At 36.0% G+C, this 22,867-nt stretch overlaps 1 protein-coding gene and 1 long non-coding RNA gene across 10 annotated transcripts in view; one reads left to right on the top strand and one right to left on the bottom strand.

The window, feature by feature from the left end:
- The window catches only part of Oatp26F (Organic anion transporting polypeptide 26F), a 47,840-nt gene extending 31,524 nt beyond the window's left edge, over positions 1-16,316 (top strand). For all 9 annotated transcript variants that reach the window (XM_033337306.2, XM_076618543.1, XM_076618545.1 and 6 more), the window contains 10 exons: positions 358-526; positions 1,324-1,462; positions 2,636-2,810; positions 3,119-3,221; positions 10,401-10,522; positions 10,865-11,128; positions 11,804-12,005; positions 12,587-12,734; positions 13,149-13,525; positions 13,949-16,316. In XM_033337306.2, the coding sequence (XP_033193197.1) occupies positions 358-526; positions 1,324-1,462; positions 2,636-2,810; positions 3,119-3,221; positions 10,401-10,522; positions 10,865-11,128; positions 11,804-12,005; positions 12,587-12,734; positions 13,149-13,525; positions 13,949-14,147 (1,898 nt within the window). In that variant the 3' untranslated portion in view covers positions 14,148-16,316. The remainder of the gene's footprint in view (positions 1-357; positions 527-1,323; positions 1,463-2,635; positions 2,811-3,118; positions 3,222-10,400; positions 10,523-10,864; positions 11,129-11,803; positions 12,006-12,586; positions 12,735-13,148; positions 13,526-13,948) is intronic.
- Positions 16,291-22,529, bottom strand: LOC117158430 (uncharacterized). The gene is made up of 6 exons (XR_013058355.1): positions 22,424-22,529; positions 22,110-22,215; positions 20,952-21,227; positions 20,582-20,652; positions 20,296-20,413; positions 16,291-17,173 (listed from the first exon to the last, which is right to left on the bottom strand). It is a non-coding gene; the product is annotated as an uncharacterized LOC117158430 (long non-coding RNA).
- Between the last annotated feature and the right edge of the window lie 338 nt (positions 22,530-22,867).

The raw sequence follows: 22,867 nt of genomic DNA, 5'->3' as shown, positions 1-22,867 counted from the left end.
TGATCAAACGCTTCATCGATTCAATCGTATCGCTCTAATAAGATTCTTCGAAACTTCTATTACGTAACCATTGCGCAATATACATATAACATTGAAGGAAACATTTCCCACCTCCATACGCAAAATTATATAATTTCTATGAGAATACATATTGAATTTTTTTAGACGAACCAATTTTGCGACTTGAATTCGAGCAAACTCGAAATCACACTATTATCACTAAGCTGAACTATCATTTATTTGTTTCACTTCAAGTTTCTAAGTATCAAAATTGCTTGAAACCACGTTACTACCAACGTGTGTGATTTCGTTTATTTTGCAATTTCATTTTATTAAAATCCTACGCTTTTCTTTTAGGTATGGTGGTCAATGGTTTTGTGAACGTGGTCATAACCACGATAGAAAGGAGATTTGGTCTGAGGTCATCGCAGACGGGCTTGATAGCGGGCGGATACGACATAGCTAGTTTCCTTACACTCGTTCCAGTGAGCTATCTAGGCGGCCGTTCAAAAGCATCGAAACCGAGGTGTGTATATGTATACATAAATACATATTTCACTAGGCGATACCACAAGTTAGGAGTTTAATGCATCTATAAAACTGATCAATCTTCTCTCAATTTTTCTCACGAACAGAATTCTTCTCTAACTTGATTTCTTATTGGCAATTTACTATACATAATTTTATATACATAAATACATATATTCACTAGACGATACCACAAATTAAGAGTTTAATGCATCTACGAAATCGATCAATCTTCTCTCAATTTTTCTCACGAACAGACCTCTTCTCTAACTTGATTTCTTATTGGCAATTCACATTCCCTAGTTGTATCAATCTTGCAGCAAATCAATGATGCGTATGCGTACAAATATGTTCAGATATATACCTTGCACATATATGTATAATGTATATATATATATATATACGTATGCACGTATACAAGGTATTGTCTTGTCTATTAATATTAATGCCGATATCGGTTCACCCCGACAGTTCTCATAAATATTAATCCTAACGTCAGCCGGACGAACAATGTCGGTGTTAATCTCCATTTCGTTTCTTCCCTTCGAAACTTTCGTGCCCTCATCACCCTCTATGGTATGGGCTTAATCCTAAATCGATAATCGATAACACTTGAAAACAAACAGCTCAACAGCGTAGCCTCGAAGCTAATGTTCCAACATAAATGATTGTAGCGATTAGGATTTATGTAATTTAGTCCTTAGATACTTGAGTTTTCTAAATAACAAAATAACGCACGTTGAAATTTCAAATTTCCTAGAAAATGAAATTGCCGGTTTCATCTCTGTTTGACAGGTACATAGGCATAGGTGTTGTAGTCTTAGGCTTAGGAAGTCTACTTTTCGCGTCTCCTCACTATATTGCTGGACCATACAGAGGCGGCCAGCAATCGGAAAATATATGCCAGAGGGTGACGAACACATCGTCCCGTTCGGTAAGTAATTTTACGCAACTGTTAACTAGTTTAATAGCCAAAAGATCAGTGTTTTCTCAATTGATTTTCATATTATAGCGAGAGAAAAGCTCTTTGAATAAATTTTTGAAAATGCAGTTTTTCTTCAACATTAGAATTTACTGCTACAAAGATTTTATAAAAAAGAAGAATTTAAAATTTAGCACGAGAAAAGTGGCAAGCAATAATTATTGCAAAAGAGAAAATAAGGTAGAATAGATCATTGGTAATTATTGATAAATTCATGTTCACTAGCATTTAATATGTGTATCGAAGAAATTATATTACGTGCAGGCTGACTTAATATTTAAATAAAAGCACACAATAATAGCTTGGAATATTAACAATTGGTGGAATATTAGACATTGACTAAGAACAAAATATATAAATGGGAGGAGGTTCTTTAAGAAGAAACTTATTCTTATTTTAATGTGATAATTTTATACTGTTTACTACTTGAGAATCAATTACTAGAGGATACGAGCTTGTGCCTTTGATCAACGAAGAGTAAAGATTCAATTAGGAGTAAGGAATAGGGTTTACTGATGGATGTCACCCTTTATATTGCAAAATTCCTGTCTTTATAACATAATCCAATTTTTTTTATCCTCAAATATCAAAAATAGATGTTAATTTTTCTATCATTAAATATCAAATTTAATTCCTTACAAAAAATTCGAAAGTAGAAAAAATAATAACGTAAAAAAAACCGAAAAGAAAAGAAAAAAATCGTCACACCACGTTTTACCTTTACCTTTCAATGCATCTCGGTTATATGTTAATGAACACCCATCAAACTTTCAAAACAAGAAAATTACTACGTCAAACGTAAATTCCTCGAAAAAAGATTAATCTTAATAATGAAACTAGCCATTCTACAAAAAGAAGCTTCTTACACATACAATAAACTTAATCATCTCCATAATCGATCGAGAACTTCGTGGAATCGTTACTTTTTTTATCCTATGATAAAAAATCCACTATTGCGACGTAAACGGTGTATAATCAACTGACATTTTAAACGTTTCATTCGTTCCATTCTTTTTATTCCGATTCTAATACAATCTCGCATTATGGAGAAAAAGATCAGACATATTTTTGGACTATTCTCGTTTGCTGATTAAATTACTCTCAATTCGCTTCCTCGACATTCAGCTATCCTGTAATGGATCCGTGGGCCAAACAGACCAGGAACCATACAGCGGATTGTACTTAACTATCTTTCTGATGGCCCAACTTCTGCACGGGGCGGGTTCCGCTCCTTTCTATACGCTCGGCGTTACGTACCTAGATGAGAACGTGTCGAAAAAGATGTCCTCTGTGTATGTAGGTAAGAAAACCACGTCTGTCTGTTATCGTCTTTCGGAACTATTAAAGCCTCTATTACTAAAAAGAAGCTAGAGCGTAGTTAAGTCAAGTATTATTTGAGAAATATTGAATCATCGGCAGCGATTATGGTATCAAATTCAATACGTAGGTACATCGCCGCTGAAATTTTGAAATCACTTTTGATATCTACATTTTACGGAAGTAAAAGATATAATAAAGAAAAGAAAAAATGTTAAAAGCATTACATCTTTGCTCTTAAATTTTTGGTTGCATCGCGTTACATTCACAATGTATCTTTGTTCTGTTTAGGAATTTTCTACACAATGGCCATAATAGGGCCTGCATTAGGGTATGTTGTCGGAGGCGAGTTGTTGAAGCTGTATACAGATTTTATCACCGTAGATCCGTCAGAGTGAGTCTGAATACAAATTTTTATAACTTACAACTCGTATACTAGCGTCATATGCATGGCTTTCATGCATGTCCATAATGAATGTTATGCCCGCTTTTCAAAACAATTCATTCGATAAAATATAACGAAGCTATAAATAAATTGAATCTTAAAAAATATATATATACAGATACACACGTGTATGCCATTATACAAACTTCAATCTGTAAACACGATTCCAATTTTTCGCATCGGAGAGAGTTTAAAATTAACAAACAAAAAATCCCCTAAGGTTACTTAAATATCATCGTTTAGCATCACCTTCCACACTTTGAGCACACGATACTAACTAAAAGTTATCGTTAGCCCTAAATTCTCGATCGCGCATCTCCTCGCGTTATCACGGGAAATATCAAAGACAGCGCGCAAACTACCAACTATTCGTTGATAAAAGAATGAAAAACGATGAATTACTTCTAGAAATTTTCTTCTCCTATCGATTCATTTCTCTCTTTCTAAATCGTATCTCGTTGCACCTTGAATAATGTTTCCGTACTTCTAAATGAAACACGAACGTTTATTAATTAGATGCGTCCTTTTAACTTCGGCCATTACTCTTTCGAAATTGGGCAAAAAAATTCTCGCGACAGTTGGCCGTGTTTATCGGGGGAAGAACATCGATTCATTTCGAGGAGTGGCTTTCAAATAAACTTTCAGAAGAAACTTGCAAGGATTCTAAATTTACTGATGTCCATTCGGATCGTCCGCCGCTACGAGAGGCGCAGTTAACCGTGAAATGTGAATGGGGGGATCCTTTCGACTTTTAATTTCAGTCTCCTTCTAACCACTTCTTGCTCGTTCCTCGTCCCCGCCTTCTCCTTCCTTTCTTTTGTCTTTTCTGATGTAGGCTGTTATCATAATAATTTCTTGGCTCCTTGAGCTTTAACGGGAACGCAGCCTGAGCTTGATTTATTAATCGGGGAAAAATGGAAGTTCCCCGGAAAATGATTACTCCGGAAAGTTTAGTGGTTCGGGCATTTTATCGGTATGAAACAAAAGTAGAAACACAGGAAGAACGAAAGGAAGATTTGTTTCTGCGAGTTTGATCTTCTTTCGAAATCGAATTTTCCTTATTTTCAATCGATCTTCTTACCTTACTTATGGATACTTTGTATAAATAAATATCCAGAATTGTATAATTATTAGTTGGTAATTTATCACGTGAAATTCTTATTATTTACCGTAGGCGATCTTATATAATATTCTTCGATCTTAAAATCTCAATTCTTTGCCATCTTAATTTCTATGCAAGTTTCGAACTTCTGTCGTCCTACTTTATCTCCAATATTTTATATTGCACACACAAACATTTCCATTCTAATTATCGCTTACACTCTTATGCGAAAACGTCCTACAAAGAAAAACCGTTTGAAGAGTTTGGGAAAGTTGAAACGCGAGAAATGCAAATAAAGAAGAAAACGCCACAGAACCCTGGACGTCGACCAAACAGAAAATACGTAGAGCTCCGAATCGATAGCCCGTCATTTAAAAGTAAAATACGCGAAGATAGAACCTCGGACGTTGGGAATCTTTTACACGGCCGACAACTCGATTTACTGCTCGATGCTCTCGGTGTCATACACGTCTCCGTTTGCGAATAGAAAGGATTGGAAGCGGGGAAAAAAGGCGGGAAGAAGGACAGCGAGCAACGATTAATTCGATTCTCACGTGCATCTCGTGGAGGGGATGTAACTGAACGAAAGAGACGAGGGGTTGCTCCGCGGGGGAAGGAAGCGTTGCAGACAAATGGAACTTGATTGTGCTTCAAGTGTCGGGGGATGAAGTGACACTTTTGAAGGGTAACATCGGCATCATCCTCAAACGTTGGTTCACCGCTTGACATTTTCTCCACGGGCTGTGTACGTGTACGTGTACGTGCGTGCAACCGCGTCCATGGGGTTACATGCGCTATTAATCGCGGCCCATTATACGCTCTAATGGTCCTCCGAGGTATTTTCAACGGGGTAGAGAGCAGATTGGAAACAAAGATTGTATTTCCTTCAAAATTTCCGTACCACCCTGCGCAGTTCTTGCTTCGTGGAATTGGAAAATCGGCTGTAGTATCGTGTAACTGAACTGAAGATTATGTATTATCGACTTTTGTTGCGGCATTATGGCAGTTCTGTGTCATGTACGTTGTTTTCAAAAAGCTTTCCTTCCACGAAGGAAAAAGTTAACATTTCAAGAAGAAAATTTACTTCAATACTTTTTCATGGTTATGTAGTTTTTTTATTTCCCAAACTCTAACATAAATCACCGTGTCCTCTATATTTTGCAAAATCTATAGAATCCTCTTACTGCCCATTGATAAATTAAACTAATTTCCATGAAACCGAAAATTTCCTCGTCTTCCAAACTTCATCGAAAGGAATTCGTCTGCCTCGTGAAAACTAATAAATCAACGGAAGCAAAGATTAATTAATTAATCCCGTGATACGAGACCAAAAAAAAGAGCATCGACATCGGTATCCTCGTTATCGTTTCAGGGACAAGAAGATATAATTAAGCGATGCAAACACGTTTGAGAACGTTTGGCCGTCGTAACGACAAGCTCCTTCTGCGAAGCTTCTTTTCAAGGCCGTGAAACAGCAAAAATAGATGATAAAAATCCGATAGCCCGTGTATACCAGCAACATCATCCCTGTCCATTAACTCGATTCCTCTTCGGGCGTTATTCGTGCACCGTTTAAAACAAGATCTCAGCCATGAAAATTCTATTTCCACGATCCTGTTCCTCGCTGGTTTACCACGAAATCTTCATGTCCGACCATTTTTCACTGCCTCTCCCATCCCCAACCTCGTGTCTCGTCTCCAAGATCTCGCGATTAATTTCGAAATTCTGCGACGTGGATTTACGTACGTGTAAGATGTAGGAATATAAAGTTCGAATTTCTTACAACACGGTGTAAGATGCATCTGCAATGTGCTTCAGAGAAACGTGATTCACTCGTATTTGCGTACTACCAGTTGTCGAGTGTCAGATTGGAAGCTTCTGCGAGTGTGCGATGCTGGTGTACAGTAACATGTTTTTGCGAGCGTTCTTTCGGAAAGTGGTTTTCCTCTTTATCTTTCCATGGTTATCGTATCTTTAAGCTCTATTTACTGTGTTCCAGAAATTTATAGTTTTAACCCTGCCCCGGTGCGTATCATTCTTCATGCCCCTATTTCGTTTCAGCAATTTATATTCGTAGAATTTGAGAAATTTTCTAGCGATAGAAAAATGAGATTCGATCACGATTGGCCCCGAATAACACAGCGATGTTCGGTTAAGCTATTAATATTATTTTATGCGTTAAATATAACTTGCACTGTATCTCACTTTACCGTTTTTTGAATAGGAGATCTCCAACATTCCTACGTCGTAATCATAAATTTCCTTGTATAAATGGTCAAGTAACAGCGAGTATTGTAGTAATGCTCACATTCGGCCCCAAATGTTGGACGGATCGGGGCAAACAGCCGATAAATCCTGGCGGGAATTTAATAAAGTTGCCGTGACGGCCTGGCTAAACGCACCCCCACTCTTAAAGCGGTGGGAAAAAAGCGGGAAACGCGTTTAACGCGTAGCGGCACGAGAGGCGACAAATTCCGATGGTGAGCCCATTACGCGTCATTCCCCATCGGCATTCGACGACTATGAACCCCTTTAGCCGGCGTAAAACGCATAATGAACGCGGACAACTTTCCAGCCATTGTCCGTCCATCGTAATTCTTCCTTGCAAGTCGTGCGACGATCCTCTCTTTCCACCAATTTTAATGTTCTCCAAGCGTTTAAGGTTCAGCAGATGGATTCTTTTTCGCGGATTTCGCGGAAATGTTCGAGAATGTTTCATAATGTATTTAATGGTTTCGAGATGGAAATTTGAAAGGTCTTTGACACTGGATCGAACAAAGGCTTTTCCCATCTTCTGTTATTCGACTCTTCGTTAACTTTAACTTACGATTAAATTTACAATTAAAAACAATCGGAGGAAATTATATAAATATCCGAAATTAGTTAAAATTACTTGTCTGGCAGAGACTTCCATCTTCTTCTAAAATTCTTCTATCTTGAAATCTGAATTTCTTCGAATGTTAATCTCTCTGGAAATCTAAAATTTCCATTTCGTTAGAAATTAAGCAGCTTATCAAAATTTCTTTCCATTTCTCCGTGTTTCTACCGACGAACAGATTGAACATCTGGAAGTCATAGCAGTCGAGTGTCATTTAAAGATCAGTTACGACTGACAGATAGAAAGAAAACGGGGGAAAAAGAAGGCTAAACGGCGATTTCTTCGGTCGGTATAGAGCAGTTAAGTCTGCTAAGGGATGATCGTGCAGTTAGTCAGCCGTTTCCGGGCAATCAATCACCTCTTCCCAGTCGGGTTTTGCCAGGAAAAAATGAGCCCAGCCCATCGGACGTAGCAAACGTAACTCCGACGGGAAAAAAGTTACGTAAAGCCTCTGCTAGAAATATTCGTTTCGTCAATCGATAAAACATCCCTGTTCGTCATATCGAATTGATTCAACGTCAAACATCATATTTGCTGATGATACTAGTTAAATTCCAGATATTTAGAGAAATATATCGAGACTATGAAAGAATCGGAGAAACGTTGTTCGCTTGAACTCGATTCAAAAATTAATCAAATTAATCAAATCAATTGAATTTTGATAGTTTCCATCTTTTCAAATGGATAATAAAGTCTTCCTGTCGTAGACTTTTATCATATGCGCTTTCCGTTACTGTCACGAACGTAGAATTATTCATTTCAATTATTCACCTTATTGGTTCAAATCGGTTCAAAGCAATCTTGATCATCCAACATCCCTACCGTCATTTTACCACTATACTTCGTACAATATTTAAGAGTGAATTACTAATCACGAAGCTTAAATCCAATCATCTATTTGACGTAATCCTCAATTTCGCACTATATATTTACCTATTCGGAAGCTAGTTATCACAAGCTTCAATAATCGTTTTAACACGTCTGTTTTTATCGATAAAATTCATCGAGAATATCCCATCTCTATCGACCAACCATCGAACAACATCCTTTGTCCAACATCAACTACGACGCGCTTCCCGGTTGAAGCCTGCTAATCCTCAATTTAAAATTCGATTCTCGTAACCGCCTAAACGGCGGAAGTTTTACGGCCGGGTCGCAACAGGATTTACCGAGTTTTCCGCAAACTTAAATTGCGTGTCGAAGCGAACGCAATCCGATAATTTGCAAACAGAGAGAGGCCGCTTCGTCCCTACAGAAACCTCGAATAAAAACAAAGGGACGAAAACGTTTGTCGAGAGCTAATAACATTCTCGCGAGTGCAATTACATTTTCCTTCCGATTCCGCTGGATGGAGCTGAATGCAGTTGAATGGAGCTGGAATGGAGGAAAAGAGTAGAGTAGCCGTTTGCGTTACGACCACTTCCGGTTGCAAGCTCGCGTCTACTGTAGCAGCTTAATAGCCACTATACACCGTGGACCTAAATTCCTAGTGCAAGTGAAACTCAGGATACGCTATGGCTCGAAAGAAAATCAAAGATAGTGAGACTGTCTACTACGGTGAACTACATATACGTTTTATAACAATTAATTAAAATGGTCTCAGAAGGATCCAATCAAACCTAAATTCCTAGTACAAGTGAAACCAAGGATACGCTATGGCTCGAAAGGAAATCAAAGATAGTGAGACTGTCTATTACGGTGAACTACATATATGTTTTATAATAATTAATTAAAATAGTCTCAGAGGGATCCAATCAAAATTATGTCATCTTTCGTGATTCAACAACTGCAAATCGATCTATCGAAAATAACGTAATAACAACGACGTTACTGCTTAAAAATACTCCATTTAAAATACTCGTTATAATATCTCATGGATAAAACAATTCTCTATTTAGAATCCATCTTGTTATTTATGTGCGCGAAGATACGAATTTGCATAAAAATCCGCAGTCTACCGATATGCGTAACACAAAAATTACTGTGTACCGTCTTATCCTACAGTACGACGTATTTTTCAGTTTTATTTTCACTCGTAGTCCCTTATTTTTCTTGTACCGTGAATTTAGGTTCACGATGTATGTGGCTCGTTTAATTTCGTAGTGAAACAAAAGATTGGACGGCAGATGTTGGTTCGAGCGCGACTTGCCTCCGAGTACTTTTCATAGTTTTTCGCTTTCTCACCTTCCGCTCTCTAGACTACGCTACGAATAGATTATGCTACATATTGCAGCGTAATACCGCGATTCTCAAGGAATTTGCTAGGCGGCGAGCTCGGTTATGCTCGTACGATGATGATGGCGCATTGTACGCCGTGAAGGAACGGATGATGAGTGAGAAACGTTTTCAAAGTACTGGCGAGGTTAGAGAATATTGCTCGTGCTAGACGTCTCCCATGAAAAAATGTTTAATAGCAGTGTTATCTTTTTATTATCGACTATTTTTATATTACGTAAGATGATTCATGAATTACGAATGTGGCATTTAACTTATTGTCGCCCTAATAGCACACAGCGTATAGCCAAATTTCCTAACCAAATTAGCAGAATTTTTTCGTAGATGACGAATAGTGCAGGCCGAACGAGACTTTTGTCCGCGTATCGGTTTAGAACACGAGGAGAGGAGAACTTCCGGGCTCGTTGCGCGGCAATTAGTCGGGAAAGTTGCAGAAGCTCGGTCGGTTGGGAATTTCAGACGGTCGCGCCGTGCGGCGCAATTAAAAAAGCGCGAGGAAATCGGCCAGTTGCGCCGGAAGTTCCGCGACGGAAGAGCAATTCCGGCCTACTCACCCTGTCGTGCTCGTCGTCCGCTATACTGTTCCGAGATAATTACATTTTTTCCCCTGGAATCCTTGCCTGCTCTTTTTTGTTTACGCGCGGCCTACTTTCTACCGCAGTTTCGTTTAATATGAATGCCGTTTTAAAGCGTTTAAAAAAGAAAGAATTGACCCGTTTCGCGGATATTAGCAGTGCCGTCGAGCTTCCCTGTTTCCGTTTAAAACGACGGCTAACTAGGTAGATCGATGTAAAGTTTGGAAGACGATGAAAATTCGAAAGAAGGATCAGTCGGTTGCAGTGTGTGTTCTATATATAATTATTAATTCTATATAATTTAAAATGTTTGCTAATTGTAGACGATATTTGTTCAGGATTGGCTTAACACCAAACAGCAACGTATGGGTGGGAGCATGGTGGATAGGTTTCCTAGCAGCTGCGGTTATATGTTTCGTAATTGCTATACCGATCTTGGCGTTTCCGGCAGCTTTACCTGGTATGTCAACTTCAATTTGGAAAAGACGTCGCAAAGATTTTCCCTTTCTACCATCTGGAACTAGTAACTTAAAATACACATGTTTAAGAAACAGATTTGTAACGTTTGACGTTATAGACGTCGGTTTTGTTATTACGTACTAATTATCAGAAATCAATTTCATTCTGTCATCGTATTCGTTTTACACGACTGTAATGATACTGAAGACTAAAATTATACCAGTCGTTTTTTTCATATAATTTTCTAACTAAACTATGTACTTGCCAAGATACGCAATAGTCCAAATATTTCTCGCTAGTGGAACGTTAATCGACTCTTCAACGATGACGCCTCTTTTCTCAGGTTCGGAGAAATTAGCCAAAGAGCGGGTGTCAGAGGCGCATCAGAAGCCCGAGCAGCCGTCCTCGAGCGATCGAGGGGAGGCGTTCTCGAAAATACGTGAACTACCTCGTGCTCTGACCGATCTGCTCGGTAATCCAGGATTTTTCATGTTGAATCTGGCAGGTGCCAGTGAAGGATTGCTTATCGCTGGTTTCGCCGCGTTCCTGCCGAAGCTGATCGAAAATCAATTCAACGTCAGCCCTAGCTCGGCTGCGTTACTAATGGGTGAATAATATTCAAACATTCTGTTGTAATCAATCAAAAAAGAAAAAAGAGAGCGAGAGAGAAAGTCGCGTGACTCTCGTCCATCGTAACGCGTAATCGCCGACATTTTTTGTCAAATACTCGAAACATTTTTTATTCTCCTCTTTCATCATGCATCCTTTTTTTTCTTTTACTCTCTTTGCGCAACATAAAATATCGGCTGAACGATATGTTACCGTCAGATATCTGCGCGGATGTCGCAAACATAAATCATCGTCAACATTTTTATACAGCGTGTTTCAAGTAGACCAAGTTATAGCTTGATACGTGGAAGGTTGAAAAGGATTTCAATAGGCAAGAATCAAATCATTTCAAATGATAATCGTAGGTAACATAAAAGTCAGATCACAAAAATAGACCTATCATGTATCTTTTTCCTTTGAGTCGATATTTCATTCTGACTAATAAAATCTTTTTTCCTCTTCTACCTTCCCACAGCGATAAATTGGCATCTTCGCGTGAAACATCCTGTATTTCGACGTCCACGATATATTTACGATTGGCTAATATTTCGACGCAATTTCGCGAAATTTCGGCACGACCAGGAGGACCTAAACTCGCGTGCAAACTGGTACTCGAATGAAATGGACCTCTTTTTATAACTGTTTTTATCTTTCTTTTTTGTGTGTTTTTTAGGTCTAGTGACTGTACCCGCTGGCGGTGGCGGTACCTTCCTCGGTGGTTATCTCATAAAGCGTTTTAATTTGCCGTGCTCGGGCATTTTAAAGTTCTGTCTGCTGGCCACCGCGTCGTGTATCGCCTTCACTTTGTGCTTCGTTCTCAACTGCCCGAATTTAAACTTCGCCGGAGTCACCGTACCCTACTCCGACCAAACCAAGTACGTGATTGTTTTCTATCCGTGTGCGCATTAATTTCGTTTATTTGCTTAAAACTAGCTTTAGTACAGTAGCGAGTAAAATTGCGTATCAGAAACTCCATTTTCTAGTTGCTTCACTTCGCGTTCCAAACTAGCGAAAAATGTGACAATTTTGCCTGTATGCATATTTATAACTTTATCGACGATGTATTATATGTCTGCTTTTCGTTCTTTTTACGTTTATCTCTGTTTTCATTTATTTTTACCCATTTTCGTGTTTCTAGACTTTTCGTTTTTTATGGCAGTCGAGAAAAGCCAAATATGAGAAAATTCTATCTATTTATCATAAATTCTTATTACATCTTAATAATCTCAATAGAATAATAAATAATATCGCGACTAACTGTATAGCAATACTTGAGTAAGAAAACGTTGATTATTACTTCATAGTAGATTAATAAACTTTCTATTGCATACTTTCGTCACAATTCGAGGCGAGTGGATTCATGCAGATCTACTACTTCAGCTATATCCACATAAATATTATGAGAAGTTGCAAGAGATATAAATTGCTACGTAATTAAGAAATTTTACGTTTGCAGAAAATCTTTTTCACTGGACAGCACGTGCAATAACGGTTGCGGCTGCTCGAGGTCAGAGTTCAGTCCAATATGCGGAGTTGATGGGATCACGTACTATTCCCCTTGTCATGCAGGATGTTATCAAGGAACGAGGATAAATAACGTCGAAGTCAGTATGATTTCTTATCGCACTTAGTATGCAAACTCGTGAATGCCTAGCCTGTTTCTTCGAACTATATGTATATACATGTGTATATATTTTCCTTAATCTTCGCCTTGTCTTTATTGCTAACGTGCTATTTCAGATATTTCATGAAAGCGTAGGCTCGTTAGAAACTCATTCAGTTGCAAGCTTGCAACGTTACTTTATTATTAAACATTAAATTAGTATTATTATTTTATTCTATTATTTATTGGATCTCGTTCAAATAAATGTTCAATTCCTAATTGAAAAGGAATTTATCAATGTCTATTTTTTATTTATTTTATTCATTGTAAACGAAAATAGCTGATCGCTAATGAAAGTTACGTTCGGAACTAATTTGTAGTCATTGCGTTAATATTCCCGTTTTGTATTTTACAGGTATATTCAGACTGCACCTGCATACGCGAGCCACCGATAAATCTGACCACCGGTGGCAATGTGATCAGTTACGAGGCAATAAATACGACTTGCAACACATCGTGCTCCTACCTATGGCCCTTCATTACTCTAGCGTTTTGCAACATGTTCATAACTTTTCTCTGCACGATGCCCGCGCTTTCAGCGACGCTTCGCGTCGTTCGAGATGATCAGAGATCGTTTGCCTTGGGTATTCAGTGGATTAAAGTTAGAATTCTGGGCACGATACCTGCACCTATGGTGTTCGGCGCACTTATAGACGACACTTGCATTTTATGGAATGGAACCTGCGACGGTGGAGGATCCTGCCTCGTTTACGATAATTTATACATGAGCAGGTACGTACGATAAAATAAATATATATATCGATATAGGTATTTGTTAAGATTTGCCATCGATCGTGTAAACATACACGACAAATTCCTGCTTAATCGTTTCTAAATTTATGGACTGATAGGAAATTGGACTCGTGTCAAATACTATTTGTATACTTTTATTTATGTAAAATGAACTTCTACTATTCAGAAATCGATAAAAAGTAGGATTGTATATTTGTATTTCTTTGTCTATGTCTTGTTATTTATTCTATTTATTCTACTACTGTACAGACCATAATAATGTTTTTGTAATTCATCTATATACATAGATATTACTATTATGTAGGTTAGTGTATATGGAATTTCGTATCCATATAAAGATTACATGGTTCCAATTCCCATAAGAATTGACTTTCATTGTCAAAAACATTTACACTGTTTCAGGTACATGCTGGCGTTAGCCTTTATCGGTAAAGCAGCGTCCCTCCTGTTCTTTTTCCTGGCTTGGTGGACGTACATTCCTCCGAATAGAAGAGTTACACAAAATTCGCGGGAAGAACCAACAACGACGTTAATGTTAAACGATACTCAGCACGAAGGCCCAACCACACCGGCAACGATAAACCCTATAATCGATCCATAAACGATAATCTGACGATTATCTATGATAATCTACATTTAATAAGAATTTTCAATGTCTGTCAAACTTATCGAAGGAAACGATCGATTGAATGAGTTTTCAAAGCGATTTACGCTTGTTGCTGCTCCATTACAAGTAGATGACGCTATTTGCTGGTCTGTTAAAGCCAGTATCGGTAATGCAGAACCTAGCTTGTTCGATTTGGTAGGTACACTTTTTAATGGGAGATGTTTCAAAAGAATGTGTTAGCATATAGCTTTAATATACGTGTTTAATAATTCTGTTTATAGTTTGTTGTAGAATAACTGAGAGAAAATGTAAATGGATAGATAGATTATTTAATACTTCTACTTTATAATATAGGTCGTGCTTATAATTAAAGATCACAGGAGAAGAATATAACAAGTAACAATTTTCATGTTTTACAGTGGAATAATTTAAAAATTCGATACGTTGTCAATTTCTCCATTTTTATATAATTTTAGTATTAAATATGTGTATACGTTTGCCATTTCCTCGAACATTCCAAAAATATTGATCGTCACGGAGCTTCGTGGATTTATTGGCTATTTGGAAAAGAGTTGTATCTTTGGATTTAACAAATCTTTTTCAGAACTATGTGAATCCCCTTCTAGCCGTAAAGTAGCATCAAAATTTGAAAATCGACACGAATAGACTTATCACGTTTTTTCCTGTGATCTTCCCCCATGAGAGTAAACAATTTCATCTATAGGTTAACTTTTAAGGGATTTATAAAAAGCGCGTTTATTTATTATTATTGTACATGTAGTAAGCGTAAAACAGATATGGCACATTCGTGAGGAAAAATCGATATATATGTGAATGTGACTCTGTAGCGAATATAACTGTGAAAGCAGCGAAACTCGGATATAAGATTATTTATTTCGAGAATTGTTTAAAATTGTACAGATACATTTATACGACTTGTAATAAGTAGAATACTTCTTGTAAGAGCTGTTCACTGCCAGAATTATTGTAAAGAACGTATCGTTGTTTTTTAATATTTGAATTATCAGTATCAATTATAAGATATGATATGGGCAAGTGCACTTGTAGTCCTTTTCGATGTTTATTATGTATGTACCTTCTAACATGAAATAATTCATTCGTAAGGTTCTAATTTCAATACATAACACTAAAGATAGAAATAATGCTGGGTCTACGCGAGCTACTTGCGAACAGCAGTGTGGACTCAGCCTAACAGGATGAACATTCGCTTGATATATCACTACGCTTTCTGTACTCTTCTATAGAAATGAATAATCACAGCTAGATACTGGATCAAAGAAGACTATCAAAGTTATCTAGAATTGTATCATTGTATTGTCCTCTGCTATCTGATCTAAATGTGATTACAACTCGTGTAACAACCTATAATTATAACCCTAGTATTTACCGACCGTCAATTAAACCCGAAGAATGTATTTACCGCAGATGATAATAATCGATGTTTGAGGTAAAGGAAACTATACATCTTCGTCTTATTTATGCGATATACATATAATTGTTACTGCGACCAGCTGAACTATTGTATCACAAAAATGCCTCTGGAAGACATTGTTTTTCATAGAATTGATATACCATATTTGTATGATGTTATTGCTTGTATAAAAGACATAGTATCTAAAGGAAATGGAACAACCTCTATTGTGAATTGATATTTGTAATAGTATATACAATTATGGATATAGTTGCAAGTTCTGGTATCGATTTTAGCATATCCCTTTCACACGTTGGATAACCTCGATATATCAATTTGGAATTTTGTATATTAAGATTTTATATGTCGCCTTTAACGGAACGTTTTATTCAGAAACTCGTCGAGAACATCGGCACCAATTAAAAATTTCTAGAGGACGAATCGTACAAATTTTATTAACCAGTTTTTAAAAAGATATGGAAAATTTTCAAGCGGTAAAAGATTTTTATTGAACATTTTCTATGAGTACAGTTTGTCGATGAAAATAAAACTGCTTGAAATAACTAACCGAGTAAATTTGAAATACGGGAATATATTGTGAAATGTTATTTATATCGGTTTGATACGAAACATTTTGTGCGGTTTCTAATTGTAATTATCTTCGTTATGATAAATATGTTTAACACGTGTATTGTACGCGTCACTAATAAAGAGCTAGTAAAATACGTTAACCAATCTAGTGTTCCTTATCCTTGTTATCAGTAATTTATGAAACTATAATACGATAGCTAGTAACATTTATCACAAAATTGTCCGTGAGATTAAATTAATTTCCAAAAATGTGGTAACCATAGTGGTTAAAATTGAAACGAAATTTTAATACTACTAAACTATATATAGGTAGACACACTCCGTAACTACTCACGTGTCAAGTAATCTCATTGTTAAAAGGATTTCATTGTTCTTTATGTAATGTCCGCGTTGAATAAGCTTTCATGCCATATTTTTGCATTATATGTCAAGAACGTTGCAGTTAATCTAATTTTTTCTAACTTAGAGTCAGAGAGATCAGTTCGCAAATTAACACACACATATGTATGTAAAAGTACACACTCGTCTGTGCTATAACACTAGTAATGGTCGGAATTAAAATGACACGCATTTACGGAATTATGGACCCTAGTCGACTTTGAGGATTATTGAGGATTAATGATACATGTATTAAATATTAGCACACTTACATAAGTAAGCGCTAACAATACTAGGAAGCAGTACTTTCTACCATTACTTTTCTACTAACTACCTACAACCTATAATGATAAACCTGGCCAGACTTAAGAATAGCCTAACTTTTTAATCATCGTAGTCATAACCTTTATTCAATTTAAAGACACATCTTGTCTAATTGTAAATTTAAGTTAACCTGACTATATAAGAATTTAAAAATTTGTGGATCCAACCTAACTAAAAACCTAACAATCTGTTCATGGATCCTATCTATCTAAAGATTTAATTGGTATAAATAAGGGAAGAGGAAGGGAATATTATATGGGATATAAATCTTCTTCTGGTAATTTCATGATGATTCCTGAAACAAACACAAAATATAAAAAATGTAGGAAAATTCTTAATATAAATAAATGCTCAAGATACGGATAAATATTTCTCAGTACGTAGTTATATACTTTCACTTATCCATGTTATTGAAATAAGTCTCTGGCGTACTTATACGAATCTATAACAAGCTAATTTATTAGTACATCAAAAAAATTGATGGTAGGGAGGAAGCACGAAAAGATCAGATTATCAAAATATTGTTCTAAATGCAAAGCAATTTGAAGTTGAATTTAATCAAAAATTGAACTTTTGACCCGAATACTAAGATGAAAGAAGAACGGATTAAAAAAATTACTAAACTAAACAGCTTTACATGAAACTAAGCTTTTAATATATTCAATGACTTCTCGGGTAATTTGGATGCCACTCAGACTTGTATATTCAAGTATTAAGTAAATAGATAACAAAATTATTTCAAAATCATATTATAGTACCACAACAAATTAAAAAATGTTTATAAATATCGAATAGATAAGTTTATCAGCAGTATTTTCAAAAGCAAATGCTCTGGGATTAGGAGGTGCTGAAAAAGAAATCGCTGGCCTGAAGGGCCATCCACTCGATGTAGACTCGAACAACCCGTGAGTGGAATAACTTTTCTGTTTCGCAACACTAATTTAATAAATTCAGCTATAAAACAGAATATTGATATTGTTCAAATAGAAGAGAACACGATAAGTATTCTGGTATAATAGTTAAGAAATTCTAATAATTGATAATAAGAAATGCTAAGAACAATCACGCGAACTATTATAATTCGCAATACTGCAGCAAACACGATTATTTCATCGCAACGCTAATTCAAACCGTAGTCACTATTTTCTCGCAACTCTGATTCAAAACGCGAAATTCACATTTTTTCGCAACTCTAATTTCCAACGCGAAACTTCAACTACTTCGCAACTCTAATTCAAACCGGTATTAATCATTCGCAACACTAAGAAAAAACCGCGATTTGCCCAATGTAATGATGAGGTGATATGTAAATTGACCAGAAGAGAACTACATACTACTACAAATACTAAAGACGAGCATAGTGACGAAGTGGTAATACGAATGACTTTTCATGCTCTGGATGGTCCAGAGGATGGAGAGCCATTAGAAGTTGCCCTCTTGAGTGGCAGTTTGCCGGGCCTCTTTGGCTTATAGCCTCTTCTTTCTTCGGGCGCAATGCCCACTGAAACTTAAATCTAAGCTCGAGACTTCTAAATCGCAAACAAAAAAAAAAAACTTACCAAGGTAAAATAAAAATATAAACCGCGGAAGCTGATCACAGCAGTGATCGTTGCTCACTCGCATGTGCGTGCTCGAGCAATAAACGTTCGTTTCGACCCATTCGCGACCGCGACCGCGAAATTCGAAAAATCGAAAGGCAAAACCAGAGACGAGTGCATGCTCTACTCGTGCCAGTTTCACCGTCGATTTTTCAAATTAGATTTCCAGAAACAGGTTGGTCACGCGAAAACGCGCCTACCCGACCAGAGACTGTGCCAACCTGCCCGGCCCTACCTACTTATTATTAACAGACATACCAGAAGGTATACTACCTATCCTACCTAGTCCTATATTTAAAAAGTGGCAAAACAGGCATACCAACACACTCCACGATTCTCATACATAACACCCGGGTGCAAGAGCCTACATTAGAGAGGACGTCCCGGGACGCCTCCGACACCCGAGTTTGGCATTCAACTTTCACACTCTAATTTACGTACCGTTTTCCTGAAATCGACTGACGATAACTAGCGACCATTGCGTAGAATGCGATATAAATACATTCTAATTTTAATTAGAAATAAGTTTACAATTGAAGAAATACATGCATTGCATTTTCTAAAGAAGTGACGTCATTTGAACAAATAGTGCGAAATTTGGTACCATCACTTTCTTATTTGAATGTTATAATAGTAGAATGAAGGGTATTATCGTCTATGTTTGTACATTTTATATTATGTATATTTGTATATCTATATTATGTATATTTGTGTATCTATATTATATATATTGTATAAATTGAATATTAATCATTGAAATGACGACGCAAATCCACAGCCTAACCACACACACACACACACAATGTGGAAATTACGTCGCGCACGATACGCCAATTGTCGTCAGTCGCTAATAAATTATTAAGTTTATGGTCATCGTACCCATCGTCTTTCCTTCATCCATGTAGCACCTGGGCACGTGAATGAGATCTTGGCAATGGGTACGGAAAGGGTTAAACCTGAAAATCCTGATCTAAAAGATGATTAGTATATCTGCTTTATATGCATCTAACGGACTACTATTCTTTCATTTTGTATTTATTCATTATATTTGAAATTATTGTGAATCTATGTTAATTTACTTAACTTAATAGTTTAATAAATTATTTAAATTCTACTATTGTAAAAAAGATAGGCAAAGGACACAGAATTTGTTTATGAAAGAGAACTAAAACTCAAAGCAATATAATAATACACTGCAGTTTAAACATTAATGCTAAGTAATCTCAGGCGATCTCTTCGTCAAAGCATATATTCGAAATCACGAAAAAGTGTTTAAAATTTGTTGCTTTGATTCCAAAATCTGCCTGCCGCGAAATTTCTTCTTGTACATAAAAAATACATTTTTGTACGGAAAGAAGTGGACTTTAACAAACAAATTATATATAATATACATTGCCATCATTGTAGTTCTAATATTTTTGTGACAAAGTCATAGGATATTGTACTTCCCCGTCGCAAAAAAATTAATTCAAGTAATTTCAACATTTATTATGTATTCAAATATTCATTCATTTTATTTATACGCGTACTTATATACATTGACTTCATTCATGATCATTCATAATTAATCAATTACTAACACTACACAACATTATTCGTGTTAATAAAAAAATGCGATGTGCAAGAAGACCTATCCTGAACTAATAAATAAAACACATAAAAAGGAAATATGTATTACCACTCACGGGTATAATAAATACTCGCAGTCACTATGCTCGTAAAAAATTCTACGTGATACAACCAGTCACCCGTGTCGATTCGGACCTTTCATCCTACGACATGATTGAGTGACCAGAGGAACAAAAAGCATGCGACTCACAGTTACATACGAAGAACGATGTCGACAATGTTGACGTAGCTCAGAGGAAACCACCGTGAAGGCCGTCATCCCGGAAGAATCATCAAACCTTACAGTAGAAGTACAGGTTGTGAAATATCTGTAACAAAACATGGAATAGTATATATATAATCTATTGTTGAAGACAAAATTTTATAGTTTATTAATATAATAAGGAAGAATAAACATTTCCAGCAAATTTTATTTCTTGATTAGTTAATTATAATTTTTAAAAAATGAAAGAAACAGAATTAATTGAAGTACCTACATTTCTAGCTTTTGAAGCGCGATAAGATCCTATCCAGAGAACAAGAGGAAGTGCTGCAGATCGTGAAAAAGCTGGAACAAAATATGTAACATTATAATTTATTCTTAAAACCACAGTGTTGATTGTTTCAAAAGTTCAAGAAAATGAAGCATGAAGTTCTATTAAACTTAAAACTTTGACAATAATCAAAATTGAAATTCTAATAAACTGTAATTACTATAAGGACTGAAACTCTAATAGAACAATTCAAAATTTAGATTTTGTAATCCAATATTGAAACTTTGAGACTTCATTCCAATAGATATTAAAGTAATTCAAGCAATATACAAAGAACAAACTAAATTGGTAAATAATGTGCAAAGATACTTACATTGCCAGTCTCCAAGAGAGGGTTTATCGTCTTGAGCACTGACTCGAATACCGAAAACGAATATATAAAAAAATAAACTATATACAAAAAGAGAAATAAAAAATTACCAACGCGCCCGATAAATAACCAACGAACAAACACTGACTCTAATTTCGCGTATAGCTATTACTGTTAGTACTAATAAGAGCTATTTTGCTCGAAAAAATATTGAAATTACAATTACAAAATAAACACCAACTCTGCTAATCGCATTGCACGCGATCACAAAAACATTCTCTGGAAGTAAAATTGTGTTAGGAGAAGGTGGGCTGTAGGGAAGGAAGCAAAACATGTTTACATGTTTTCCTTCTTCCTCTTACTGAGCTTTTGTTTTGAAAAGTACAGCTGTTTGCTGCTGTCATAAAATTACATATTAAAACGATGTCTGAAAAAGCGTAAAATATTGTTTACAAATATTACAAAATTCGTATCTCTACACTGAACATTGACGAATACTCTAAATGCAATATAACTGGTTTTAGGGATTATATTGTGTTATCGAAGGCTGAGATATATCTTTTAGTAGTAAACTGTATCACATTTATAAATACTCGAAAATTTTTGCAACAAATCCGGAATTGCTTGGCAAAACAGTTGCTTGAACAGCAAATATTACGCGCCAAAAGCTGAACTTGTAATGGCGTCTTCTTTCGAAACAATAAAAATTATTGATAAAAGTCGTGAGATGGCGATACTATAGAAAATTCACGCGGGAAACGAAACAAAGTGATTGGTTGCAATCTCCTAATGTAGAATATACATATATATACAATAAAATTAAGTCAATCGACTTCAAATTAAATTAAATTAAAAAATCTATTCAAACTATATGTAGATCGAAACAATGAAATAATTCGTTTAATTTTTTTCGAAACGAAGGATTAGCAAAGTGAATTCTATAATTGTTTCCAATTTCATCTTAATATTCTCAAATATGAAATTATTCTTTAGTTCAATTATATTACATATTAACTATATAGTGCAAAGGTACGTATCAAATAAGTATTATACAATAAATACGTAATTGTATTACCAATGATCCAATGCAAAGATAATATAAACGTATGTATAAGTCTGCTTTCGTTACAATAATTAAAACATTTTATCATTCTAACAAACCTAACTCAATCTCCATGAGAAGCTGACAAATTGACTGTTAATCATCATGGCGTCCAAACGACGCTATTTTGAATTCCCAGTTATCGTTCCGCTATGGTCGAGCAACCTGCATAAAAGAAAATCATCAATTTAAAACAACCATATAGAATTATAATCAAAATGAGACAGAAACAATTCTAACTTGAAAGTTAGAAGAAGAACCAAACATACGATCGAGAGAAGAAAAAGAACAAAAAAGAATTTCAAATATTATTTAACTTTGTTATAATAATGTATAATAAATTAATAAGCGAACAACTGTTAACAACACAAACCTAATAATAGCGTACGAAGGCAGCGGAATATGAGTGAAGATACTACGCAGTTAATTAATAAATCGCGAACAACGAAAATTGACAGGTCCTTACGCGACGACTTTCGACACCGCAATGACACTCCCCGCGACCCGTTCGCCTATCAAATGTCGGACGGGTGGGGATGTGTTTATGCCGCGGGAAGTCGATCGTGTCGAATTAACTAATTTCCGAATATATATGTATTTCTACATTGGACATTAACAAATATTCGAAATGCAATATAACTGATTTTAGAGATTATGCTGTCTGTTACCGAAAGCTGAGATATGTGTTCTAGTAATAAACTGTATCACATTTTATAAATACTCGAAAATCTTTGCAACAAATCCGGAATTCCTTGGCAAAATAGTTGCTTGAAGAGTACGATAATGCTACGCGCCAGAAACTGAACTTGTAATGGCG

The sequence above is a fragment of the Bombus vancouverensis genome, chromosome 5 (genome assembly GCF_051014615.1).
Source record: "Bombus vancouverensis nearcticus chromosome 5, iyBomVanc1_principal, whole genome shotgun sequence".
NCBI classification, from domain to species: Eukaryota; Metazoa; Arthropoda; class Insecta; order Hymenoptera; family Apidae; genus Bombus; species Bombus vancouverensis.
The sequence above is the reverse complement of the archived record's forward strand: the minus strand, read 5'-3'. Positions and strand labels throughout refer to the sequence as shown.